Genomic DNA, 23,498 nt, shown 5'->3' with positions numbered 1-23,498 from the left:
CAATATATAGAATGTTTGTGACTCAGAGCCGGGGTAACAAATGCTGGGGTGTTTCATAACAGATTTGGGTACACTATATTGGGTTATTACAACACAATTCTGGGTATATTAGGTACTAACACAACTGATAGGTTAATCTTTTTAAAATAAAATTAATATAATCATATCCAACCCATTTTTTTGGGTTAGTCCAAATTTAAACAATTTGGGTTTAAGTAACCCAACATTTCTTTGTAAGATTAACGTCGAATAACATTTTTACAATTATTTAAATTTACGATCTTAATCTATATGGTATGAGACCATATTAGACCAAAATTTGGCCTCAAACAACCCAGCGTTTTAGTGTATAGAAAAAATAGAAATTAGTAGTAAAGCATTTGTTGTAAATTTTCGTTGGGATTATTTATTTATTTATTTGTTTATTAATAATTATTATTTTTTGCAATAAACAAAATCGGTGGCCTATACAGCAAGTAAAGGCTCAACACCGCCACCTTTCTGCTAAATGCAATGAATATAAATAAAATAATTTTTCTCGTGTCAAGACTATGAAAGGTTTAAATCTGTTCAGGTGGCTTTTAGTCTGCTGAATGACAGCTAATACACTTGATTCCATCTTAAAGTGCTTAGACTTTAATCTAGATTGTCATGTATATAATTTAAAATGGAGTAGTTCTCAGTTCTCTGTTTGATTTTTGTCCTCCTGCTATGTGCATCTGTTTATTTTTTTTATTTTTTTTTTCATTCACAGCAATACAACTGAATAATAACTGCCAAGTTAATGATGAACAATGTGTGTTACATCTGTTTATCTTTCATCAGTTTATTCAGTCAATTTAATGTTGAGAATAAACATTCAAGGGCAACATGGTGCAGTGGGTAGCATAATCGCCTCTCACCAAAAAGGTTGCTGGTTCGAGTCCCTGGTGGGTCAGCATACATTTCTGTGTGGAGTTTGCATGTTCTGCCCCGTGTTCGTGTGGGTTTCCTCCAGATGCTTCGGTTTCCCGCACAATCCAATGACATGCAGTACAGGTGTATGAATGTGTGTATGGGTGTTTCCCAGTGATGGGTTGCTGCTGGAAGGGCATCCGCTGTGTAAAACATGCTAGACAAGTTGGCGGTTCATTCCGCCGTGGCGACCCCTGTTGAATAAAGAGACTAAGCCGAAAGAATGAATAAATGAATAAACATTCTTTGTAATGCAACTCAGAAGTTAAGTTAAAAAGATGAACTGCAGATATCATGTTTGAGATTAAAAGTTTCACTTAGCTTTCATGTAGAATATTATTTGATGCATGATTTCATTTTGCAAATACAATGTTCTACTCTAGTAACCTAATTTGCATTGTGGTTTTTGTAAATTACATTTGTAAATAACCTAGTTGAGTGATCAGGAAGTGTGTGTGTTTGTGTGTGTGTGTGTGTGTGTGTGTGTGTGTGTGTGTGTGTGTGTGTGTGTGTGTGTTGAGAAAAGTAAAATCTTATGATCTTATGTATCAGTACATATCTATAGCTCGATAATAAGTTCGACATATCATAGACAGCATATGTAATGAATGGATTTTAGCCTAACATTTTTAGTGAAAGAGGAAAAGGACTATAAACAACTGTCTGGTTTTCCCTAAAAGCATTATTTCATAGGCCTATGTAGGCTAACACATATAAGCACTCATGAATTAACAAGGGCCCAAACTACTTAAAAGACCGTAAGGTGCTACTAAAATGCTCTTCTCTCTCCACCATGATCTTTGACTCAATATGAACTATATGAAGGCATAGTAAAATGTTAATATTAAATTACATTGTGAAATTACATTGTAAATTTTACATGTAAAGTCAATTACAATTTAAACTGTACATTTGAAATTTGGAATTGTGAAGTGTAATGTGCACTTAATTGAAATTTTAAACCAGTTACAATATTTTTCCATTCTTATATGTTATTATTTTTATGTTTTATGTATTTTTGCATACACTCAAAAACACTTAGAAAAAGATTTTTGCATTGTAGTATTGTAATGAGAAATGCACAATGTTTGATTAGCTTTAAAATACTAAAATGCCGGCATGAACACTATGCATGTTTTGCAAGTTCACGTGCTTAGTGGAAAGCAAATTGATGGTGCATATCAATAATTAAAATGTATTTATCACACTGTAAACCCTAATGTTGTATTTACTTAAACAATTAAGTAAAGTTTGCTGAACATAACTTGAAAATTTTGCGTTTTGGTCCTATCACTTAAAATAAGTGTAAAATTAAAAATTTAACTAATGTAGCATGAAATTGCATAAACTGAGGATTTCAAGTGTAGTAAGCTCACAATCATAATTAATCTTTAAAAAAATAGGTAATTTTTTACAAATGTAGTCTTGACTGTAAAATTCTAATATGTGCAACCTTATAAGTGCAAGGTCTTTTTAAAATCAGAAATAAATGGCTTCAGGTATAATTATTCATCATAATGTGAGTAAATGGCTACTTATTTTTTGTTTAAAATTTATTTAAAATTTTTTTCAAAGTTTCATAGTTTTTTATGTTTACCTTAAGCAAAGTTCCAAATTCACTAAACTTAGAACTAAGTTTGGTGAACTGAACAATTTCAAAATCGGCAAGTTAAATAAACTCAAATATGCAGGTTTTTGGAGACTCCAATACTCAATTAATTTAGTTCAGTCAACTTATTAGGGTTTTCAGTGCATAAAATACTTACCAAATGTGTATTAAAATGCCTTAAATGTTTACAATACCTATAGTTGTTTTACCAGTTGTTTTGTATTATAAAACTTAATAAATAATGTTTATGAGTTTCTTTAAACATATGCTTTTAAATGATGATTCATGTTTTAATATGGACATTATTCATAAAATCCCTTTGCTTTTCCAGTTTCTTTTCATATGCATTGTTATGAAGAAGGTGTTGTCTAACACTTATGTACCTTTTTATGAGAACAATTGTGTACCTTAATTTCAGTTGTACCATAAAAGGTACAGAACAGTATCATAAGAGGTCTTTTCTGTACCATATAAGGTACAACTTTTACAAAGGTACAAAACTGTTCCTTAAGGAACATTATTTGTACAACCAAGTGCCTTTTTTTTCTGAGATTATAACAGATCATAAGTTAGTTCTTAATTCAATGAAAATTGTAAATTTCCTCTGTCTACTTGCAATCCAAACATCGGTTTAGACATGATTCTAAACAGTTATGAATTCATTTATTCGGTTTAACACAAAACAAGATATTCTGAAGGATGTTTTCTTAACAGCCATTGGCATCTATAGGAACAAAAATACTGGAACTCAGTGGCTGTTTTTCCCAGCATTTTTCAGTATCTTTCTTTGTGTTCAATAGAAGAAAACATTCTTGAGCAAGTCGAGAATGAGTAAATAATGACATAATTTTTATTTTTGGGTGAACTATCTTTTTAAGGAATGTTGTGGGATGATGGCATGTTGGCAAATAAGTTTTATTATTCTGTAATTATATAGATATTGTATGCAACTATAGATACTATAAGGTATACAATGTTTAATATACATGTTTCCAAAGTATCATCCAGTAATGCACGGTTTAATGTTTGATACAAAGAATAAATTAGATGTTTGGCATTAAAATCCTAATGAAATTTTAAATCAGCTTGATACTGTATATGCATTCTACATGATAGAGTTGATGAAGACCCTTTTTAGGATATACTGACATACAGTATGTTCCTGTTAAGCATTATTGACACATTAGGTGAAACATTTGAAATAGTTAATGAGTCTTGTTCCTGTCTGGTTCTTGTTAAATGCATAGTTTACCCCAAAAAAATTTAATTGTTCAACATTTACTCGCCTTCCTACATTTGTTTTTCTTCTTTTTAAATGCCAAAATATAAAAGCCGTTTTTTTCAAAGATGCATCCGTGCAGTCATTGATGTGCCATTTTTTATTCTTGGGGCAGCTATCCCTTTTAAGCAGGGTTGGTGATTGGAAACCGTCTTGAATTAATAATTTCAAACAAAACGCTGCCACCATCTGCTGGATACTAGAGGTAGTGACTAGGTAGTCTTCATGGTAGAGAGGCTCCGTTTGTTTGTTAAAAATAATACAAATTAATGTTTCTATGTTCTACTCGATAAGGCCCTGCATCACTGGCCAATTTGGCTGTCTGGCTAATTTGACACTCCAAATATAGTTAATTAAGGCTTTATTAACGAGCTGATTCTCTGATTAATTAGGTGAGTTAAATAAGGGAGACACACAAACGTTGCGTTGAGGGATAACACAAGGCGGATATGAATGTGCCTTTTGATGCACCCATAGAAATTAAAATCTCTGTTTTGATTTGTCATCAACCTACACGAATTATGAAATATTTACTAAACATTTCATTTTTAATTTTCTATATTGTTTAGCGTGATTACGTTTTAAAAGTCAAAACAAGAAAAAAATATCAATATATAAAAAATGTTTGTTGTCATTTTGAGTGCATGCATGAAGAAGCAACAAATGCGTGTTCGGTTCTGCAACGTTCTAATTGTTACCGAGGTGTAATAAAGTAATTTGCAGAGAAAAAAACAGACAGTGTGGCCAGGCTGAGCCCCATTTTACGATGCTGTCTGGTGTAGGGCCTTTGTAGATCGAGCGATAGCTTTTTATTTTTCTTCCTCTTTTGTTAATATAGTATAAAAATAGAAAATATATTTATACCAGAAATACTTCTGATGTTAATATTATTATTGTTGTTATTATTATTATTAGTTGTAGTAGTAGTGGTAGTAGTAGTTGTAGTTGTATTAACAATAAAATAATAATACTTAAAAGAAAACTACTAACTAATTACTAAAAATACTTTGTGAACTATGTTGAAATATTATTGTAATTATATTGATATAGGCGTGGGGACTCCAAAAAGTCATTTCAGTTCCGCCCTCAAACGCTTTGCACCCTATAAACAGTTAAGACTGTGATTGTGTTTTATTGCCGCACGGCCACTAATATCGCTTGCATGGCCGAGGCACAAATAGAATGTGCAGGCATCAAACTAAGGTTTGTTTAATCGGATAAACAGCATCCGGTCCTTTAACAGAACACTAAACCATGGGTTGCAAGACAACGGTAGAATGAGCGCGAGTTGTGTGAAACTGTTTGGAAGGTGGTAAAATATTTTCGTTGTATTGGGTAAAAATAGCACGACATTGCAGTCATTCTCAACCTCGTTCAGGGACGATTTATTTATGTATATTATTTAATGAGTTTGGAACTCTATGTGCTGCATAACACGAAAATGCATGACTGCAATTATTAGTGTTATTGCAATATCGATGCAGATTAGCACTTCGTTAGCCATGATTTTAACTCATGAAACGCAGTAGGCTAGCCTATTATAATAATAAATTTGCCAAGGCTTTTGGCATAAAGAGTCTAAACAAAAAAAAAGTAGTGTTTATCAGAAATTTATTTGTTATTTACAGAAGTGATATTTCATTTGAAAACGACTAACACTGTTGATTTGAGGTATTGGCGTATGCATATAACATTACAAGCATATATGTTACAAAATTCAATGAAATATTTCGATGACGAACAACACAGCATAAATTAATTCATCTTAATACATAGGTAGTTCAAATACATCTAGGTAGTCACAATAAACATTTATACATTACACTACAAGATAGCCTAAGTTTGAAAATTAAAAATAATAATCATTAAAATTCATGCATATCATCAACTTTTCATATCGCAGAACCTATTTCCCTGAAATCATTAAGTACATTTAAAAACTTTAACAACAAACTAAACATTTACAATACGAAATTAGACCTACAACAAGCAATCCAAATGAGAGGAATCAACAACAGGCTGTATACAAAACATAATCATATATACAAGCATTCTCTCAGATCAAATGTTTGTGCAATGTACATCTAACAATACAAAATGTAGGCTATCTATAATGATAAAATGTGGTTGTGCATGAGGCAAAAGACTGGCTAATTCACAAACAATTTCTTCCAACTGCAGTGCGCGGGTACAGCTTTCCTCTTTTTAAATGTCTTTTGGGCGATCTTTATTGCATTTCTTCATCTTCATCCTACGGTTTTGGAACCAAATTTTGACTTGTCTCTCGGTGAGATTTAGGAGTCTTGCCACTTCATATCTACGGTCGCGAGAGAGGTACATATTAAACAGAAATTCTTTTTCCAGCTCGAGTGTTTGGTGCTTAGTGTACGGACACCGCTTTTTCCTAGTGGACTTCGCATGCAGCCAGTTGGACGAAGGGTTATCTGCAAGAAGGGTCGGAGAAAGAGAGAGAGAGCTAGTCATGTTGCTGCTTAAAAAAACTGCGGCCATTTTATGATCTGAGAGCGAAGGAAAGAGGAGTCTAACATAAACAGGCTACCGACTGGAATCTTGAATCTGCAGAAACTAGAATTTAAAATCAAGTATTATGCGAGTCCATGCTGTGGGTATGGTTTATATGATCGAAAATTTTATGTGCAGGCATTTATTTTCCTGCTGCTGACAATTTTGGCACCCTTGAATGGGGGATAAACAAGGGCCTTACTGTCTTTATGAAAACATGCTCAAATATTTAGATTGTGTGTCTACTAACGACAATTGTGATCTTATGCACACATTTAATATGCAATTTAATCGAATGCGTTCTAAACCAAGCGTTCAATTTAGTGCAGCACGTTAAGGAAGCATTGAACATATGGCATGCAGTCACACAGTAATGTAGGCTGTTATGCTTTTTATACAAACCGTTTTAAATAATCTACACTTTACATTGAGACCGGCATGTTTGCCTGTTGCAAATGCAGATTATTGCCACCCACATAATGAAAAAATAAAGGCCTTATCCTTCAGCCTACTACCAAATAATGTGTAATATAGGTATACGAAAGTATAGTCAATTAAATAAATTTCTCACAAAACTAGCCCTAATGCAAAATAATTTTAATCGGACAGGATTAATGCGTTAACGCAAAAGTAGCCAAAGCCTGTCCAGAACGTTTGAATGCACATTCTGGTTTAACCTTAGTTGCACTTACTTGGGTCTAGATCTAGCTTCGTCTCCGCAGGAATTTTCTCATCATGTGATCCGTTGGAAACAGCATCGTCTGGTACCTTCCTCTCCGTTTGCGTCGTATTGTTGTCTGTCTCAGCCACAAGAAGTGTATGAGTCGTGCACTCACCACTCCCAACCAATGGTTCAAGTTTTATATCTTGATGCGTATCTGTGGATAATCCCGTGAATGGCAGTGCAGGCAGCGGTTCTAACGCCCAGGGACGCACGGATGCTCCATCGCTGTCTCCTGTTGAACATGGGTGATGAATGTATGGGTGGTAGGCGATAGATGCGCCTGTGGGCTGCACGGGACTCCACGACGCACCAAAAATGGATGATTTGGCCTGGAAAGTATAGGGCTCTTGTTCGCCATATTCAAGTAGCGTCAGTTCACGAGACTGCTGCTGGACCACGGGTCCAGATGAGAACCTCGGTGCCAAATGATCGTCATTCTCGTGTGGAATGTGTGAGTCAGCGTAGTAACTTAGTGTTCCCAATGTCGACATAACAAAAACAAGTAAAGAGAGAGCAGCCGGACGGATACACCCACAATGAAACTGACTCAAAAGCAGAATCCGTTGAAATCAAGTAACTAACTACTTGACTTCGCTGTGAACTACAGACCTCTGATAAGTTGAATCACTGCAGAGATTGGATTGGGTGTGCTAGGCACGTGACTGTGGGAGAGAACGTGGGAGATAAAGGGGAAAGCCTAGCCAGTGCTCACGGTTAAATGGCCTCCATTTTACAAGTCATATTTTTAACGGTAGAGTCATACGCTTTTATGAAGGTGTGTTTGATTTTTATCCATGTTGTTAAGCTTCGGCATCTAATAACCAAGCGTAACAAAAATGGCTATTTGAGAAGCAAATTTCCCTATCCAACTTTTTGTAGACCTAGTTTTGCAAATGTATTTCCAAATGCGTAAATACAGTGTCACTTCACTGTTCACAACTTTCTAATCGTCATCACCTACCCATTTACACGTTTATTTTTTCTACATATTTTCACACGTTTTATATGTGTTATATATATTTTTATTTATTTCTATATTTTATATTTATATTTTTAAATATGTTTTTACTTATTTTTATTTTCTATAGAAATATTGCACACGGCTTAGTGCACCACACGAAGACATAAAATAGTTCAGACATAAAACGGATCTTTACGTGAGCCATATGTATACTTTATATGGCAATAAGTGCCACTGAATGGTTGAGATATGACCTGCTAAGTGACCAGTCATTCAGTAACGCGTTCAAACCTCAGTCTGCTACTCAAAGCAAGGCACAATGTGATGTGAAGACAAGTTAACTGAATCTGAACGTGAACTAAGCGCTTGGTTATGAATCAAATCTAACTGTAAATAAGTCAAAACAACGCAGATAGGCCCCCACAATGGACAGCTCGTGTTACATTTTACGCAGATTTACGCATCAAAACAAAATGTTACAACAATTGAAATAATTAAACCTTTCAGGTTAATAAAGTAATAGTTTGATAAATACATCATATATGTTTATATTTTTACGTAGGATATGCTTGGAAATTTTATTACGAAATAATATTGCGATATATCATTTTCTTAAGCTAATATATAGCAGAAATGTTTGTCCTTACAATATCTCACAAATTCGGTAAAATCGAATGCTTCATGATTAGATAAATATTCTATGTTTGTACTTACAAAATTTAAGCATAAACGTTCCAGAAACACTAACGACATAAAAACGTAACAATGATCTATTTTAGTACACAAAGAACTTAAAATATGAACAATTTAAATAGGGTTTGAAAATGACAAACATTGTAGTTTAATTTATTTACAGTATAAGCTTTATATCATGTTGTTCTTTTAGAAGATGTTTGTATATTTAATACTGAAAAAATAAAAGGCTAAAATGTTTTTTAGCCCTATCCGCTGATAATGGAAGACAACCGTGGACGACCAGAAACTTTTTCTTCCGTCTGGTCAATGAGCAATTGCTATGTTCTTGTTCTCAGAAGAGTGGATCTCTGGGCACTTCAACAGACTTCGTTTATAACAGGGGCTATTACTCTGTTTTTCTTCGGGTTGTAACTTGGCTGTCTGGCTTGAATATGGCCAATAAAGCCTTTTGTATTTTTTTCTCCGGCCCAGCAGACGCATCCGGCAATGTGGGCGTGCTCTCAGACTCAGATGCGCACGCGGCTTTGGCCAAAGTGCATTGATCGTAACCGAGGCCTTGCTATCTGCACCTGCACTAATTCGCAGTACTTTTTATGCAGCTCTATTTCTATTTCACCAATATTTCAGTTCAGCAGTGCAGCACGTGTATTAATATTAGGAAGTTAGTATATTAAGTCTTGCTGAAAATAGACGGTGATTTTCTTTTACATTTTTGATTAAGAACATGCTTCTTTGAACTCTTCCGACTTAGCCGCAACATATTTGTCTTGTTGTGCTGAATCTCACTGCGAGGCAATTAAGACAGTTTCGTGTTGCGGGGATATAAAATAGAGCCCAACAACATAAAACTACCTAAATCACTTAGCAGTTGTCTTTGTTTCTTGGTTGAGAAGATAAGGCAACGCTGTTTTTTTATCGATTTATTTTCTCGACATTGTGTGTTGCACAAGCAAACAAGTAGGCTACATTGAGATATGTTTTTTCTGCTTTGACCTTAGCAATCTCAAAAAACGTTTTTTTTTCTTGAATATACACCTTATTGTAAAAGTAATTAAATTTGAAATCGAATATATAAGAGTTTAATAACTGGAATATTTTTGTGCGATTCTTCACGGCACCAGGTAGCATACTGTCTTTATAGGGAGAATTATAAATCACCAGATTTTACAGTCAGTATAATTACAGTCATTACTACTACAAAATATTTGTAATAAAGAATAATAACAAATTGAGCAGTGGTTAAAACTTCAAGAACCGTGTTTTAAAAGTGGTTATGATGATTTTCATGTACATGCCTTTATTTATTTTCTGTCACGTATATTTATTTTACACCCGAGTCCATCTTCTCGGCCTGTATTTCCAGAAAGATGGTACATTTGGATGCTGGTAATAGTCTAATACAGGAATTCCGTCGTGTCTGCAATTATACACATTTCTACATTTTAAAGAATTGGACTCCTCCAATTATGCCCAGAACAGCAAATACATGACAAGGTCGTACTTATAAACAAACGTTATTATTTAAAAATCGATTCATAATAGTTATTATTACAACATGCAAATATCGCATTTATATACAATAAATGTACAATATAATCAGAATGCTATGTACAATGAACACCTTTAGCATTCGATATTTTCCTCTCTTGCTTTACAGTGAAGTGCTCTTGACAGTTTATAAATAACCATGACATGTTATGACGACTGGGTTGTCAAATAAAATTATACATAAACATATAAAAACGTCAACAGTATACGACACACAATAAGTTATCAATAGTATCTTGCACAAGTCATATATGCACACATCTACGTAGACGGTTGGATGCAAGTAGACTACCACTGCAGCTGATGGAGGAGGGCGCCAGAGATCTATAAAGCTAGACGCTTCATGAAAAACTGAAGTTGGCTGACAACTCGCGGATTCGGTTTTCTCTACTCATCTTCTTCAGCTTCATCCGTCGGTTTTGAAACCATATTTTGACTTGTCTGTCTGTGAGGTGAACACTGCGGCTAATCTCGAGGCGACGTTCTCGTGTCAAGTACATGTTGAAGAGAAACTCCTTCTCCAGCTCTAATGTCTGATGTTTGGTGTAAGGGCAACGCTTCTTGCGGCCACTCTTCGCCGTCAGCCAGTTAGCTGTACTCTCACTTTTGGAATCTCCTGCTGAAATTTTAAGAACATATAAATGAATGTAACGGTTTACAACGACCACTTATATTATGCATATTTTATGTTTTTGTAATTAAATAATATTAATAAAATATAGCAGTAGAAGTGCAACATGAAATAAATTACACAACAGCCTATTACATTTACGTAAATACAACCTAACAAACGTTTTTATACACAAAGATCCTTGTTATACTACTGTGTGCAGCAATATTAGGACATGTTGATTTAAGATTTAACGATTGCATTTTGTCTATTATTCTTATAGTTCAAATGGATTTTATCCATTATTTTGTTTTTCATTGGTACTATTACCTTATAATTGCTCATATAGGACGCTTTACTAGTCGTTTCTTGTGTTTTGAAGATTACCTTAATTGTTCTGTTTACAGGTATTATACAATTAAACCTTATCATTTTGCCTTCAGAAGATATCTTATGACAATTTAGATGAGATGATTACAGATCTCAACGTGTAATAAAAAGTCATAATTAAAAATTAGATTAATATAAGAATAAGGAAAGGATTCTTTAAAAATTATAAAGAAATAAGGATACCACTAAGTAAGTAATAGTGAAATCATTGCGAAGTCGTGGGGAATAGGCCTTCTTTGCTTTATTTTATTATTTTTAAATGTAACAATTTAAACGTTTTGAAAATACTTCAAGTAGCCTAAAGCATGTTATTGCTATCAGCATTGCTGTTTGACACAAATTACTTTTTTTTTTTGGACTGAGTGTGATTACATATTAACCAAATATGAAATGTCCTTTTTTAAATTTAGTTTGTTTAGCAATAGCAAAAAAATAGGCATAATCAAACAAAATGTGAACTTTAAAACATGAATGAAGATTAAAGTAAATTGCATTTGGCTTAAAGGAATGTTGTGCACAGGATCAAAGGGGACTGATTTGGGCGTGCTGCACCTTCTCAGAAATGTATGTAAAAAATTAAAAGAATTTCGCACATGATTGTGCTGCTAACGCCAATCGAATACCATATGGGTGTTTAAAATCATAACAAAATTTAAATGTTACTGCAAAACAGTATGCAAAATTATCAAAACATCCAAATTTGGTTTATTGCGCGCTCAATGGCGCTAATGTTTCAAGAAGCCAAAATGAAGATCTTATGGACTTAATGAACGAGCTACAGAACTAACCTTTAGTTACAGTGACCGCCTTCTCCGGGCTGTCCGGTGGTTCTGGAGATGAAGCGGTGCCAGTGGACCCCCTTAGCTCCTTGTTTCTTCCCGGGGCACATGGTGCGCATGTGGGGGGCTCGTCGCTCTCGTCCCGGCTTGCTTCGGCTGCTATAGCTGAAAGAGAGCTGTCAAATCGAGTTGAACGTTGAGCCACTACATGAGTCGGTATAGTCTGGTTGTCTGTAAAACCCTTAGATGTGGTGCATGTCTGAGACAGACGGAAGTAACCGGGCACCGGAACACAGCCGTTATTGTTGCTAGATGGACATGAGTTTGGTGTCAGCCGCGAGTACGATATATCCTCTGTAATGGTTTCTTTTGGGCACTTCTCAGACTCATATAAGCAGTAAGAGTTTTCCTCTTTTATGGTGGGCGAGAACGACCGTGGGGTAATTTGGTTGTTAGGCTGTTCAATGCGACAGGACCTCGACGTCTCCAACCATGTTTCCATGCCTTGATATGGACCACATGTAGGTACTACATTTTGCGAGTTGCTCTCGTTCCGCTTGAGTCCCGAAAAATAGCCACAGTTAGACAGTCCATAAGAATATTCGGAGGTCGGCTGCAAGTAAACTCCGCTGTTTTGGTAGTAGTGTCCACTTCCCTCGGACCTTCCGTGGATCAAAGAATCTACCAAAAACGAATTTCCAGATGGACTATCGGAGCATGACATCTTTGTGGTATAATTTGACGGTGGAAGAAGATTGCCCTTTCTGGATGACATTTCTTGTGCAAAACATTCTGAATATAATTACTGATAACTATACAACTCAGTGTGAGCTAACAGCCAATTAAATCGCAACGAGCACCGATGACTCCTCCCTCTGTGCGCACGTAACCCTTGTGTCCCATATCTTTTTTCAAGCTACTACATTTTTTAAAAAAGTCAAATCTACATAAACTCGATCGGTCTTTTGGAAATATAAACGGATAAAAAGTGAATTTAACTTGAACAGCGTTATGTTTACGACTGTTGACTTCATTTAACACACTTTGTCACTGAGCCGCAGAGCCTGGTGAGACACGTAGCCCATTTAAAAGCAAAAAGCAACAAGGTATCGAAAAGGAGATCAAGTGCTAAAATAGTAAACCTTTATGATACACTGTAATTGCCCCAACAGCCCTTTAAGCACATAAACAGTGAGTTACAGACCGCTCTCCTGGTTTTCATTCATGCGGAGAGTCAAAACAATTTATTTACTACACTCAAGTTCAAAACGAGAAGCGGCTTTAAGTCTGCTTTTCAGAAACCTTTTCTGTGGCGGATGCAGATTTCTATACTGTAAAGTAAATGTGCATAAAAATTACCATGTAACAGTGTCAAACAATTTATAGGCATATACTATTTGTAATTATAACTGGGCTTATAGTAAAATAATGCTGTCCATATATAAATATATATATATATATATATATATATATATATATATATATATATATATATATATATATATATATATATATATATATATATATATATATATATATATAATGTAGTTCTTTTTAACAATTTGATGCAGTTGTTGTGTGATGCATTTTTGCCTATACTTTTGAAGTTCATTGAATATTAGATCTCAAAAGCAGATTGTGGTATAAGTATTGTCCGCCGTTGTTCTTGCCATTTGATTTACATTCAATTACATAAAATATTATCTTAGTTTACTTTTAGATTAGGTTACATTTTATTTTATTGTTGTAGCTCACGTGGCTAATGTGGCTGGATGTTAATTTTTACGTACTGCTTATTGTTTTTTTGTTGTTGTTTGTTTGTTTTTGTTTTGTTTTTTTGGCAACTTTTTACCAAATGGTATATTAAATTATATATTTACAAATATGCCTATTATATGGCGCAAAAGTATGAATCATCCAATTGAAAAATAAAATTTCGATAACACAGTTATCAAAATAGATGGAATTTAAATAGCGACTGGAGAGCACTGCAACTACAGTATATGAAGGCTCGAATCGAAATAACTGTTGGGAAAAAGTACATCCAAAAACATTTATGGTAAACCTCATTGGTCAAATTGGTTTAATTATTATTTTGAGATTCACGGTGATAGTGGGAGCTTTTATTGTAACAAATGGAAAACAAGCATTTTAGTGACATGCTACAAGTTTCATTTAATTTAAAAATAAATATAAACGGGTAATTTTTCGAAGTAAATATTTAAATTATAATAATGAAAGTATATTTTCGTCCATTTACATTTTTTTCGTCCAACACATTTTCTTGTTTTAATGAATATGATGCATTTATTTTATACCTTGTGCGTCAGGAAAATCGAATAGGCTTGTTGCGGATAATGTTTGATATAAGTGGAATTTTAAATTAATTGGGTAATAAAAATAAGGAAAATATTACAACGTGCGGAAATTCCTTATATATTTATAGGCTTTTGCTTATAATAAAAACAACACTCTTATAGGCCATAAAGGCCATTAAAAACAAGCAGTCTACTCTAATTTTACTTCCTCGCAGGTTTTAAAACAATCTTTACCAACTGTCTGAAACGCACAATCCCTCTCGGGCTAATAAAATCATTATCAGTGCAGCACATTTTAATGAACGTATTTTAATCATTAAACGAGCTTTACATGTAGACTATGATGTGAACACCACTGCCATTGTCATATAAAACTTAATAGCCTATAATAATGCATAATTACAGTGTTAACAAAAATATCTAAAAGGTAATTTGGCTATTTACCTGAATCAGTGACTTGTATAGTAACGAAGACGTTGTCCTTTGCCCGTACTCAAAGTAAAAATGTTTTAGCAAAGATTTTAGATACCGGCAATGACATTGATCTAAAGTGCGCCATCCAGTGGACATGAATTGTACTGCCAAAGCAGCGAATAAGTGAGCAATCCATTCGTGGTGCCATGATGGGACACTGAGACAAATGATGGCGGAAAAGTCCGTGAACACAAGCTTTCAATGGTTCCAGCCGTTGTTTTCTAGCTCTTAGTCACAGTTAATAACCTTGGTTCTCAGACGGTTTATGGCACCTCACTGCAATTCTACAAATGCTCCAGACTAAGACAGGTTTTATGACTGAGTTGCTGCAGCAACGGGGGGATGTGCCGTAATTAGGGCGAAATTCCATCGAGCCTCAAAGGATGCGCAAACCGTCAGGGTCATCACGTAAAACAGTCATTATTATCTTATGGTCGCCCTTATTTATTAGAATTATGCGTGGCATAAGCCATTTCAGATTTGTGACCTTCTCGCTATGGATCATCGAAACAGAGAAACTGTAAAATTTTATGCAGTAACAAAATACTTTCTTTTCTTCGTGATCAAGACAAAATTGTTTTATTCTGGTTTAATTCAAGGTTTGTCTGAATGGTACATACCACTTTCAAAATGGCAATATAATATGAAGACTTATCTGGAAGGTCGACAAAGAACAATTTGTTGAAAGGACATTTGATTCATGGGGACATACACAGCCATGTTTTGGGGAGTTCCGTAATGGATACTAGGCATTAATAACAGCAAACACTTGATCCTTGAATCAAAGAACGCGTGGAGGCAATATAACGCAAGATCCATCAAACATTTGATCCTACTCCAGGAAAAAGAAAGAAAACGCAAGATATTTCAAGAGACTGATTTATATAACACTGAAGAGATGTTATAAACACGAGAGATTATCATGAACATGAATGGGTTTTGCAACATCGAGTTTTAGTTTCACACATTTTAGAGAAAAGATGGAGAAACAGAATTCCTTAAAGAAATTACAATGCATTACAAAGCAGTTTGCGTGCTGGTTCAGTTATTGCTTTGTGAAAATGTCCAATATTCGTTAATAATAAATAATAATTCCATCATTTTTTTTGTATTTTTGAACACACGTGTTGTCGAGACACCTGAATTTACTGGACAATGCACAGTAAAGAAACTTATATCAAATACAATTTAAAGTCCACACAGTTCAAGTATAAGAGAATATAGCGCGAATGATACAATTCGTTTCCAAAAAGCTTAAGCCATATTCATAATGTGCGTTATCGAATGAGTAGGAACATATTCTAATAATATACACACAACACGTTCAGAACATGTAACATTAAAATCCACATTCTTGTTCATTTGTATTTATATCTCACCCTCGCAAACATTTCCCCTCACCGTAATGGATTTTAAAAATTGCCTATATTGCTGCTGTATGACACAAAAGCCAGAAGTTGTCTACAGATATTGCTCATAAAAACAACAAAAACTAAATCCCTGTAAACTGAATAATTACTTAAGTGAATTGAATGGAGGATGATAAAATCTAAATGATAGCATAATAATAATTATGATAATTTTGCATTTAAATATGCAAAGATTACAGAGAATATACATTTATGTTTATATCGATGAAAAAGTCTATCAAAGGAATGAAGGCCACATCTCGTCTCGCAACAGTCACTGGGAGCCGGAATGTGCATCCACGAACTTGAAATTAACCATCTCGCCTTTAATGATGTCTCAAGAATAGACGATCTAAAGCAAAGGGTTCGTGGTATAATACTGCAGACGGTCTCTATTCATTTTTTTTTCTTTCATCCTTCTGTTTTGAAACCATATTTTGACCTGACGGTCAGTGAGGTTGAGCATTCTGGAAAGCTGTAGCCTTTTTTCTTTGTTGATGTAAACACTGAAGAAAAATTCTCTCTCCAGCTCTCTAATCTGATATTTCGTGTAAGGGCACCTTTTTTTCCGTGTCTTTTGTCCATCTAAAAGAAAAGAAGAAAAATTGTCAAAAACCTTTACCCTGATTTAGTCTAATTTCACAGAAATAAGCCTTTAAGTGCATGCAGCGGAGACAACTGAATATACACCTAATTCAAATGTTTCCCATTTTTCAAAGTTATCCACAAAAAAAAAAAAAAAAAAAAAAAAAACTGCTGCCCTAATAGAAGTGTGACTGTAATAAATAAACTGTCATTTATGGATAGCCTAACACATTCAGTCATTAAATTATTATTATTTAAAAGAAGGATCGAGTTATTTAAAAACAAATCGGTCCATGCTCGTTTGCTGAGTAATAAGGATACAGAAATTTCGTCTATATTTCTTTTCACCCAAAAATGATAAATAGTAATACAATTTATTATTTGACATTTTAAAAAGAACGGAATAATACAAAACTTTAAATTCCCTTGAGTACAACGTGCCTGCATCGGAGGCAATAAATGAGGACAGCATAGCTATGAACACTTAAATAACACTCAAAATGCACAAATAGCCCAAACTGTAATAAAGCCTGGATGCACATACTTTTGAAGACTCAAAGGGAAATGGCCTATCATTCACGGCCAATTTCAATTTCGAGCACGTGATCACGCGTTTATAACAAAGTTTTGTTAGGGTAAATATACAGAGCCCTCTATAAACCTTATATGCTTATAAAACAGCATATAAAACATTTAACAACAGCGCGTTACATCAGAAACTTTCTTACACAACTGTTTTTATACGTACTGCTGCTGCCGCTGAATTTATCTTCGTTGTTGCCGGAAGATGGCTCCGGGCTGCTTGTCTCTTCACACCGCTCGGTCTCATCTGTTCCCCGACAACTGTCGCTGCCCGATTCTGCGGGTGGAGGCGCCTTGCTGGTTGCTCTGTCCACCGGATGCTCAGTCGGCTGATTTTCCACGTTCCCGTATGCTGTCTCGAAAAACTGGTCAAAGGCTTGAGGAAGCACTCCGTTCCTCCCCACGCTGCCGTACACGTTGGACGTGTGGCTCGAGTTGGAGTGGTAGAGAACCGAGTTATTTTTCGATAGCATGTCTCCCAAAGTCCCTGGATTGGACAGGCACTCCCTGTGCACCATGTCTTCGGTCGCGTAGCAGTGTGGCAGATTCCCCCTGGAGTGCCACTTACTGGACGTGTCAATAGCATAGTCCCTGAAAGATACCTCTCTTACGCTCTGAACTTGTGGCAAACTGGACGTGGAGTATGAGTATGTCATGGGGCAAGAAGACGGGGTCTGGGGCAGAAAAGGAGGAAGGCTGGAAAAGTCCGTTCCAGACACGTAATAAGTACAGCCGGGCAAATACATGTTGGACCCAACGGGTACCCGCTCATCAAAATCCATCATAACACTTGGTTGGGCAATCCACAACCATAGTACTGCCTCGCATCGTAGTACAGAGCTGCTTCAGCTTCAGTGGCTTTGAAGCAGATCCGCCGAGCTGAAATTTTGAGACGTGAGCTGACGTGGAGATCCATCTCCATCCATTCCAGAGAGCGCCAGTCATGTGACCAAGGGCAGAAATTGACATGTACCTCTTAGAATATTGTATGCCAACATGTGCAAATGTTCAAGTCGAGGAGTGAGCGATCCTTTCATTGATGAACGTGTGCATGCAGTGTGGACCACAGTTGGTTATGTTGACACTTTGGATTGCTGTAACCCATCCGCATGCCTAACAGACAACGCGCTTGATCACTAGTATTACCATGGCTTCTAATGTTTATAGATTTGTTCTGTTAAATCTCGTGTTGCTCTTACTCTCTATAACCAGTAAAAATAAAATGCCAAGAAGAAACAAAAAGTGGCTTTCGCATCGATATGCACATTTGTATTCACAAGAGATGTTGTTAATTGATAGCTCCCTCTAATAAAGTAAATCGAACATAACGATATGGCTGTGTGGGGAAATTAAAATGCAATTGTCTTTTAGAGTCATATATTTGCCTTTCTTTTCCGATAATCAGTTCAGAATTATTTTCAACATGGAAAAATCTTCAGCCAGTAGGCGTAAGAAAACAGCGTGCTTTTACCCACGCATTTAAGCCCTATATTAAGATCTTTACCAAATTTTGCGTACGTGTTTCTACATTTAGACTACTCAGACAGAAATAAAACATTTGTTTTAACTGTGATCACAGAGTAAAAATGTTAAAGAGCAAATTGATTTTCCAAAAAGACGCGGGGCTAGATTAACATTTTATAATTACGAAACATTATGTTTGATTTGCATATTTGCTAGAATGACAATATAAAAACATATTTTTTATGATATGACCAAAGTACACGTTCCTTCAAGTCTATAAACAAGTCTTTCTTTAAACGCCATGTGCGATAAACATGAATAGTATTCGAAACACGTTTTTGTGTACGTGTGCACCCACCCCAGTACTTATTTATTTTATGTTTCAGTATTTCATTTATTTAAAAAGACAATTGACTATGTTGGAAAATGTGTATTCTCATATGCATAATTTATAAACACGCGTTTTCCTTTCAATTTGTTTTACTTTAGGCTTATGTAGATGGGCAAGAAAATGGCATAATTTGCCCTAGCTAGGCAATAAGCATAATCAAGTAAAGCGGCTTGAAAACAAGTTGAGGCCCATAAAGTTTTAACTTGGACTATGCCCCCCTTAGAAACATTGTTTGTGGATAAAAAAACCTTGAAGAATGGCCTAACATGTCCAAATGCGGACGTATGCGCGCGCCCGTGTGTGTGTGTATTAATATGTGTGTGTGTGTATATATATATATATATATATATATATATATATATATATATATATATATATATATATATATATATGTATATGTATATATTTATATGTATATATATATATATATATATATATATATATATATATATATATATATATATATATATATATATATATATATATTAGTAGACTGGACAACATGACCACTTTTATGTATTTAGTAATATGGAAAAATGTGACTACAAATTTCTAGTAAGTGTTTATGCAACCATGTTCAACAACGAAAACGATGGGATGAGATTTTTAATGGTTTAACAATATTGTCAACGCTGATTTCGTTTTCTGGAATTAGTTTGTTTAATGAGTAATCTTGAGCTGGGGAGGCAACAAAAAATAAAGCCAAGACAGACGTGGTTTTATGGTGCTCTTGGTTTCTTCCTCCAGCCATTGTCAGCTCAGACGAGCCATGGCCGTCGGAGAGTGATCATGAGACGCCACCTACTTGGAATTCGTGAACTTCAATGAGACCTGAAGTCACGGGTAACAGTATATTAAAGAGAGACAACGGCCTCGTGCGTTGTATCGGGTGAGAGTCATGTTTTTAGCACATCTTCCAGGTCAAAACCGAATTCACATGTAATTTGAAAGTTATGCATGCTTGATTGGAAACTACAATATTGTTATTATTAGTGTACATTGTAAAAAAGGATGTTCAGCGTTGCTGATTGTGCTGGGCCACGCATGACTCAATATGACTCTAGTAATAAACTCCACAAACTTTAAATTTAGTTATTGAAAATGTAAGAATTTGTGAACAAGACCAAGTTCGTAAAAATGAGAGGGTCAATTGTACATAGCTAGCAAGTAGTAAGTTCACAGAGCAAACAGTGCCAGGAATTAATTTTCAGTTGTCGGCTACTACTGCACGAAACTTGGCATTTTTTAGTATTGTTTTTTTTACAAACCGAATTAGGGTAGGAATTAGGCAAATAACCCACAACTTTTTCGCACTGGAAGTTAGCACTTCTTTCTTGTGAAGCACATGTAATTGGTACAGTCTAAGTCAATTTGTCATCACTTCATGTATTAAGAACAACCTAAATTTGTTCTCTTAAACGTTTATTTAAATCCACTTTGAAAACGTGTGGCTTTTCCTTCTCCAAAATTAACTGAATTGTTAGGAGTTCAGTTGTATACATGCGATACAACTCGCACAAATTTTTGCGTATGCAATAAAGTTCAAAACACTAACTGCACTTAAACGTATATATATTTTAAGATCAAATCTAGATGTCTTCAAATTATCTACAATTACTTGCAAACGTAATTATACATTCTTAAATATAGAACGTGCATTGTAAATTAATGTAATGAAATGTTGAAATAAACAGTACTATTATATGACTTAATTATTTTATTTATATATTTTGTAGCATGGATCCTTTTTTAAATTATGTATTTGTCGAACTCATAGAACATTTTACATTTTCAGAAGAAGTATGCCAATAAGTGGCAATGATAATTTAAATTTAAATAATTAAAATATTGTGATATTATTGTCAGTGAGAATATACGCTTTGGTGCATTTAAATTGGCACAAGGATTCTCTTTTCATTCTTTTGTCGCAGTGCAGGACATAGATAGATAGATAGATAGATAGATAGATAGATAGATAGATAGATAGATAGATAGATAGATAGATAGATAGATAGATAGATAGATAGATAGATAGATAGATAGATAGATGTAACACTATATGAAGAGTTCAGATGCAAAATCCTCTAAGTGCCGTCTCAAATTTCCATCGAAAATAAACATTTTCAGCCTCCTTTGTTTTTGTTAAGTTATTTTACCTTAAAGACCAAGAAAAGGGCACATTCTTTGCCATAAATGTGATATTACTGAACCTAAACGCAGTATCCTGATAAAAATGCTTATTTTAGAGCAGAATTTCAGACGGCATTTAGAGGTTTTTGCCTCTGAACTCTTCATATATATATATATATATATATATATATATATATATATATATATATATATATATATATATATATATATATATATATGTGTGTGTGTGTGTGTGTGTGTGTGTGTGTGTGTGTGTGTGTGTGTGTGTGTTAAATAAATGTATTTAGGTGGAAATGGATGAGTCTAAACACAACTTTTGTCTTGCACTTCCTCGGTGAAGTTTGATGAGTATTAATGTTAATTCCACACTGACTTTTAAAACAACTTTAAAGAATTTTGTAAAGTGCAGACCTGACTGAAAAACAACAAAGGGGAATTAAAGGTGTAGCTATAAAAACCGCTATACGCCCGTCACAGATAAAAAAAAAAAAAAAAAAAAAAAAAAAAAACTTAAAATATGCGTAATAATGATTAAAACATTTTACAGCATGCGGGAGGCATGTCCGTTAATATTTTGATCGTAATATAAAAAGGCGTTTTAAATAAAAGTTTAAATTCAAACCTGAATGTCCATGAGATTTTCTATATAGTTTCCAATTCGTTGGTTGCTTTTTTAATAACGTGAAGAAATGCTTTGACTTTGTTATCAAGCGTTTGTAAAACACCGGGTGAGTTATTTAGCTATTTTTGATTTATGAAAATGTATAAATATTTGTATGTTGAATCGTTCTATAGCGAAATGTTGTTGTTCAAAGGGGCAATAATTGATTTTCTGTCGCTATGGCTTTAATTTGGAGTGAAGGAAACAATTGTAATTTCTGAAGATTTCATTTCCTCTACTTATTGAGGCATCCTCCTACATTATCCGCACGTTTGAAAAAAAGAATATAGCCTTTTTTCTGAAAGTAGTGCAATAAACATCACATTTTCTTTGATTGGAGCTAAGTTTTAATAGCGATGTGATAATGATATTAAGGTTGTCTGAATGTAGGCCTAATTGGAATAGCAAAATTTTATCTGAATTTAATTTACACATGACAAACCATCTCCAAAGTTGAGAGCTGCTATGGTTTGCTAATGTAATTTATTTTAGTGCCTTTGGGTGGCAGCACAGTCCAAATTGAAATGACTGCACCCTGCAGGGGTTTAATGAAACTGAAACGCAAATTGTGAATCCCGTCCATTTACCTCTGCCTCCACATTTTGCATCTACCCAGACGCTTATAGAAGCGACAGCTCATAATTTGCCTTCAGATCCCACATAGAGATAATTTTCATTAGTAGTTATTACTGAAAACGATTCAGTGTATCAGATTGTTTGACAATAGTTGTATTAGCCACAGCTGAATGAACCGCAATTTATTCAGCAAGTTTTTATGCAGCGGATGCCCTTCCAGCCGCAACCCATCTCTGGGAAACATCCACACAAACATTCTCACACACACACACACACAAACACAAACTATGGACAATTTAGCCTACCCAATTCACTTGTATCGCATGTCTTTGGACTTTGGGGGAAACCGGAGCACCCGGAGGAATTCCACGCGAACGCAGGGAGAACATGCAAACTCCACACAGAAACGCCAACTGAGCCGAGGCTCGAACCAGCGACCTTCTTGCTGTGAGGCAACAGCACTACCTACTGCCATTCGCCCTAATTATTTCCACTTATTGCTGTGTGTGTGTGTGTGTGTGTGTGTGTGTGTGTGTGTGTGTGTGTGTGTTAGGTTATTTTTAAAACCATTTTAAGGTCCATATTATTAGCATTCTTAAGCAATTTTTTTCAGCTGTTTACAGAACAGACCATTGCTATACAATGACTTGCCTAATTACCAATATTTACCAATAACATGCCTAGTCAGCCTAATTGATCCAATTAAATCTGTAAATTTTACTTTAAGTTGAATACTAGTATTTTGAAAAACATTTAGTATGTACTGCCATCATGGCGGATATTAAAGAAATCAGTTGCTAGAAATTAGTGATTA

General features: G+C 34.8%; 3 protein-coding genes, 1 long non-coding RNA gene and 1 other non-coding gene across 12 annotated transcripts in view; 1 reads left to right on the top strand and 4 right to left on the bottom strand.

The window, feature by feature from the left end:
* The window catches only part of LOC101886298 (uncharacterized), a 63,370-nt gene that overhangs the window by 12,484 nt on the left and 27,388 nt on the right, over nucleotides 1-23,498 (top strand). The gene's annotated exons all lie outside the window — the stretch shown is intronic.
* hoxa9b (homeobox A9b) lies at nucleotides 5,439-7,660 on the bottom strand. Of its 2 annotated transcripts, none has more exons than XM_005157968.6 (2): nucleotides 7,058-7,660; nucleotides 5,439-6,286 (listed from the first exon to the last, which is right to left on the bottom strand). In XM_005157968.6, the coding sequence occupies exons 1-2, from the start codon at nucleotides 7,578-7,580 to the stop codon at nucleotides 6,048-6,050; spliced, it is 762 nt and encodes a 253-aa protein (XP_005158025.1). In that variant the 5' UTR covers nucleotides 7,581-7,660; the 3' UTR covers nucleotides 5,439-6,047.
* mir196d (microRNA 196d) lies at nucleotides 9,537-9,608 on the bottom strand. The gene has a single exon (NR_030664.1). It is a non-coding gene; the product is annotated as a microRNA 196d (primary transcript).
* On the bottom strand, nucleotides 10,018-12,946 carry hoxa10b (homeobox A10b). 2 transcript variants are annotated; one of them, NM_131155.2, is made up of 2 exons: nucleotides 12,083-12,946; nucleotides 10,018-10,913 (listed from the first exon to the last, which is right to left on the bottom strand). In NM_131155.2, the coding sequence occupies exons 1-2, from the start codon at nucleotides 12,846-12,848 to the stop codon at nucleotides 10,636-10,638; spliced, it is 1,044 nt and encodes a 347-aa protein (NP_571230.2). In that variant the 5' UTR covers nucleotides 12,849-12,946; the 3' UTR covers nucleotides 10,018-10,635. The 2 variants fall into 2 exon arrangements, with proteins under 2 accessions (NP_571230.2, XP_005158011.1); XM_005157954.5 differs by having other exon boundaries at nucleotides 10,018-10,910; nucleotides 12,083-12,857.
* On the bottom strand, nucleotides 16,627-18,226 carry hoxa11b (homeobox A11b). Its single transcript, NM_131147.1, is given in 2 exon segments — nucleotides 16,627-16,859; nucleotides 17,608-18,226. Coding segments are annotated over 2 exon segments (852 nt in total).

The sequence above is a fragment of the Danio rerio genome, chromosome 16 (genome assembly GCF_049306965.1).
Source record: "Danio rerio strain Tuebingen ecotype United States chromosome 16, GRCz12tu, whole genome shotgun sequence".
NCBI lineage: Eukaryota > Metazoa > Chordata > Actinopteri > Cypriniformes > Danionidae > Danio > Danio rerio.
This window is presented reverse-complemented; position numbering and strand designations above follow the sequence as displayed.

Bases quoted from the DNA above. Each gene is read 5' to 3' on its own strand.
- hoxa9b (XM_005157968.6), bottom strand. From the start codon at position 7,580: ATGTCGACATTGGGAACACTAAGTTACTACGCTGACTCACACATTCCA. The intron at 6,287-7,057 runs GTAAGTGCAACT...CCCTTCTTGCAG, and splicing joins GAAGCTAGATCTAGACCCAA to ATAACCCTTCGTCCAACTGG.
- hoxa10b (NM_131155.2), bottom strand. From the start codon at position 12,848: ATGTCATCCAGAAAGGGCAATCTTCTTCCACCGTCAAATTATACCACA. The intron at 10,914-12,082 runs GTTAGTTCTGTA...TTAAAATTTCAG, and splicing joins GGCGGTCACTGTAACTAAAG to CAGGAGATTCCAAAAGTGAG.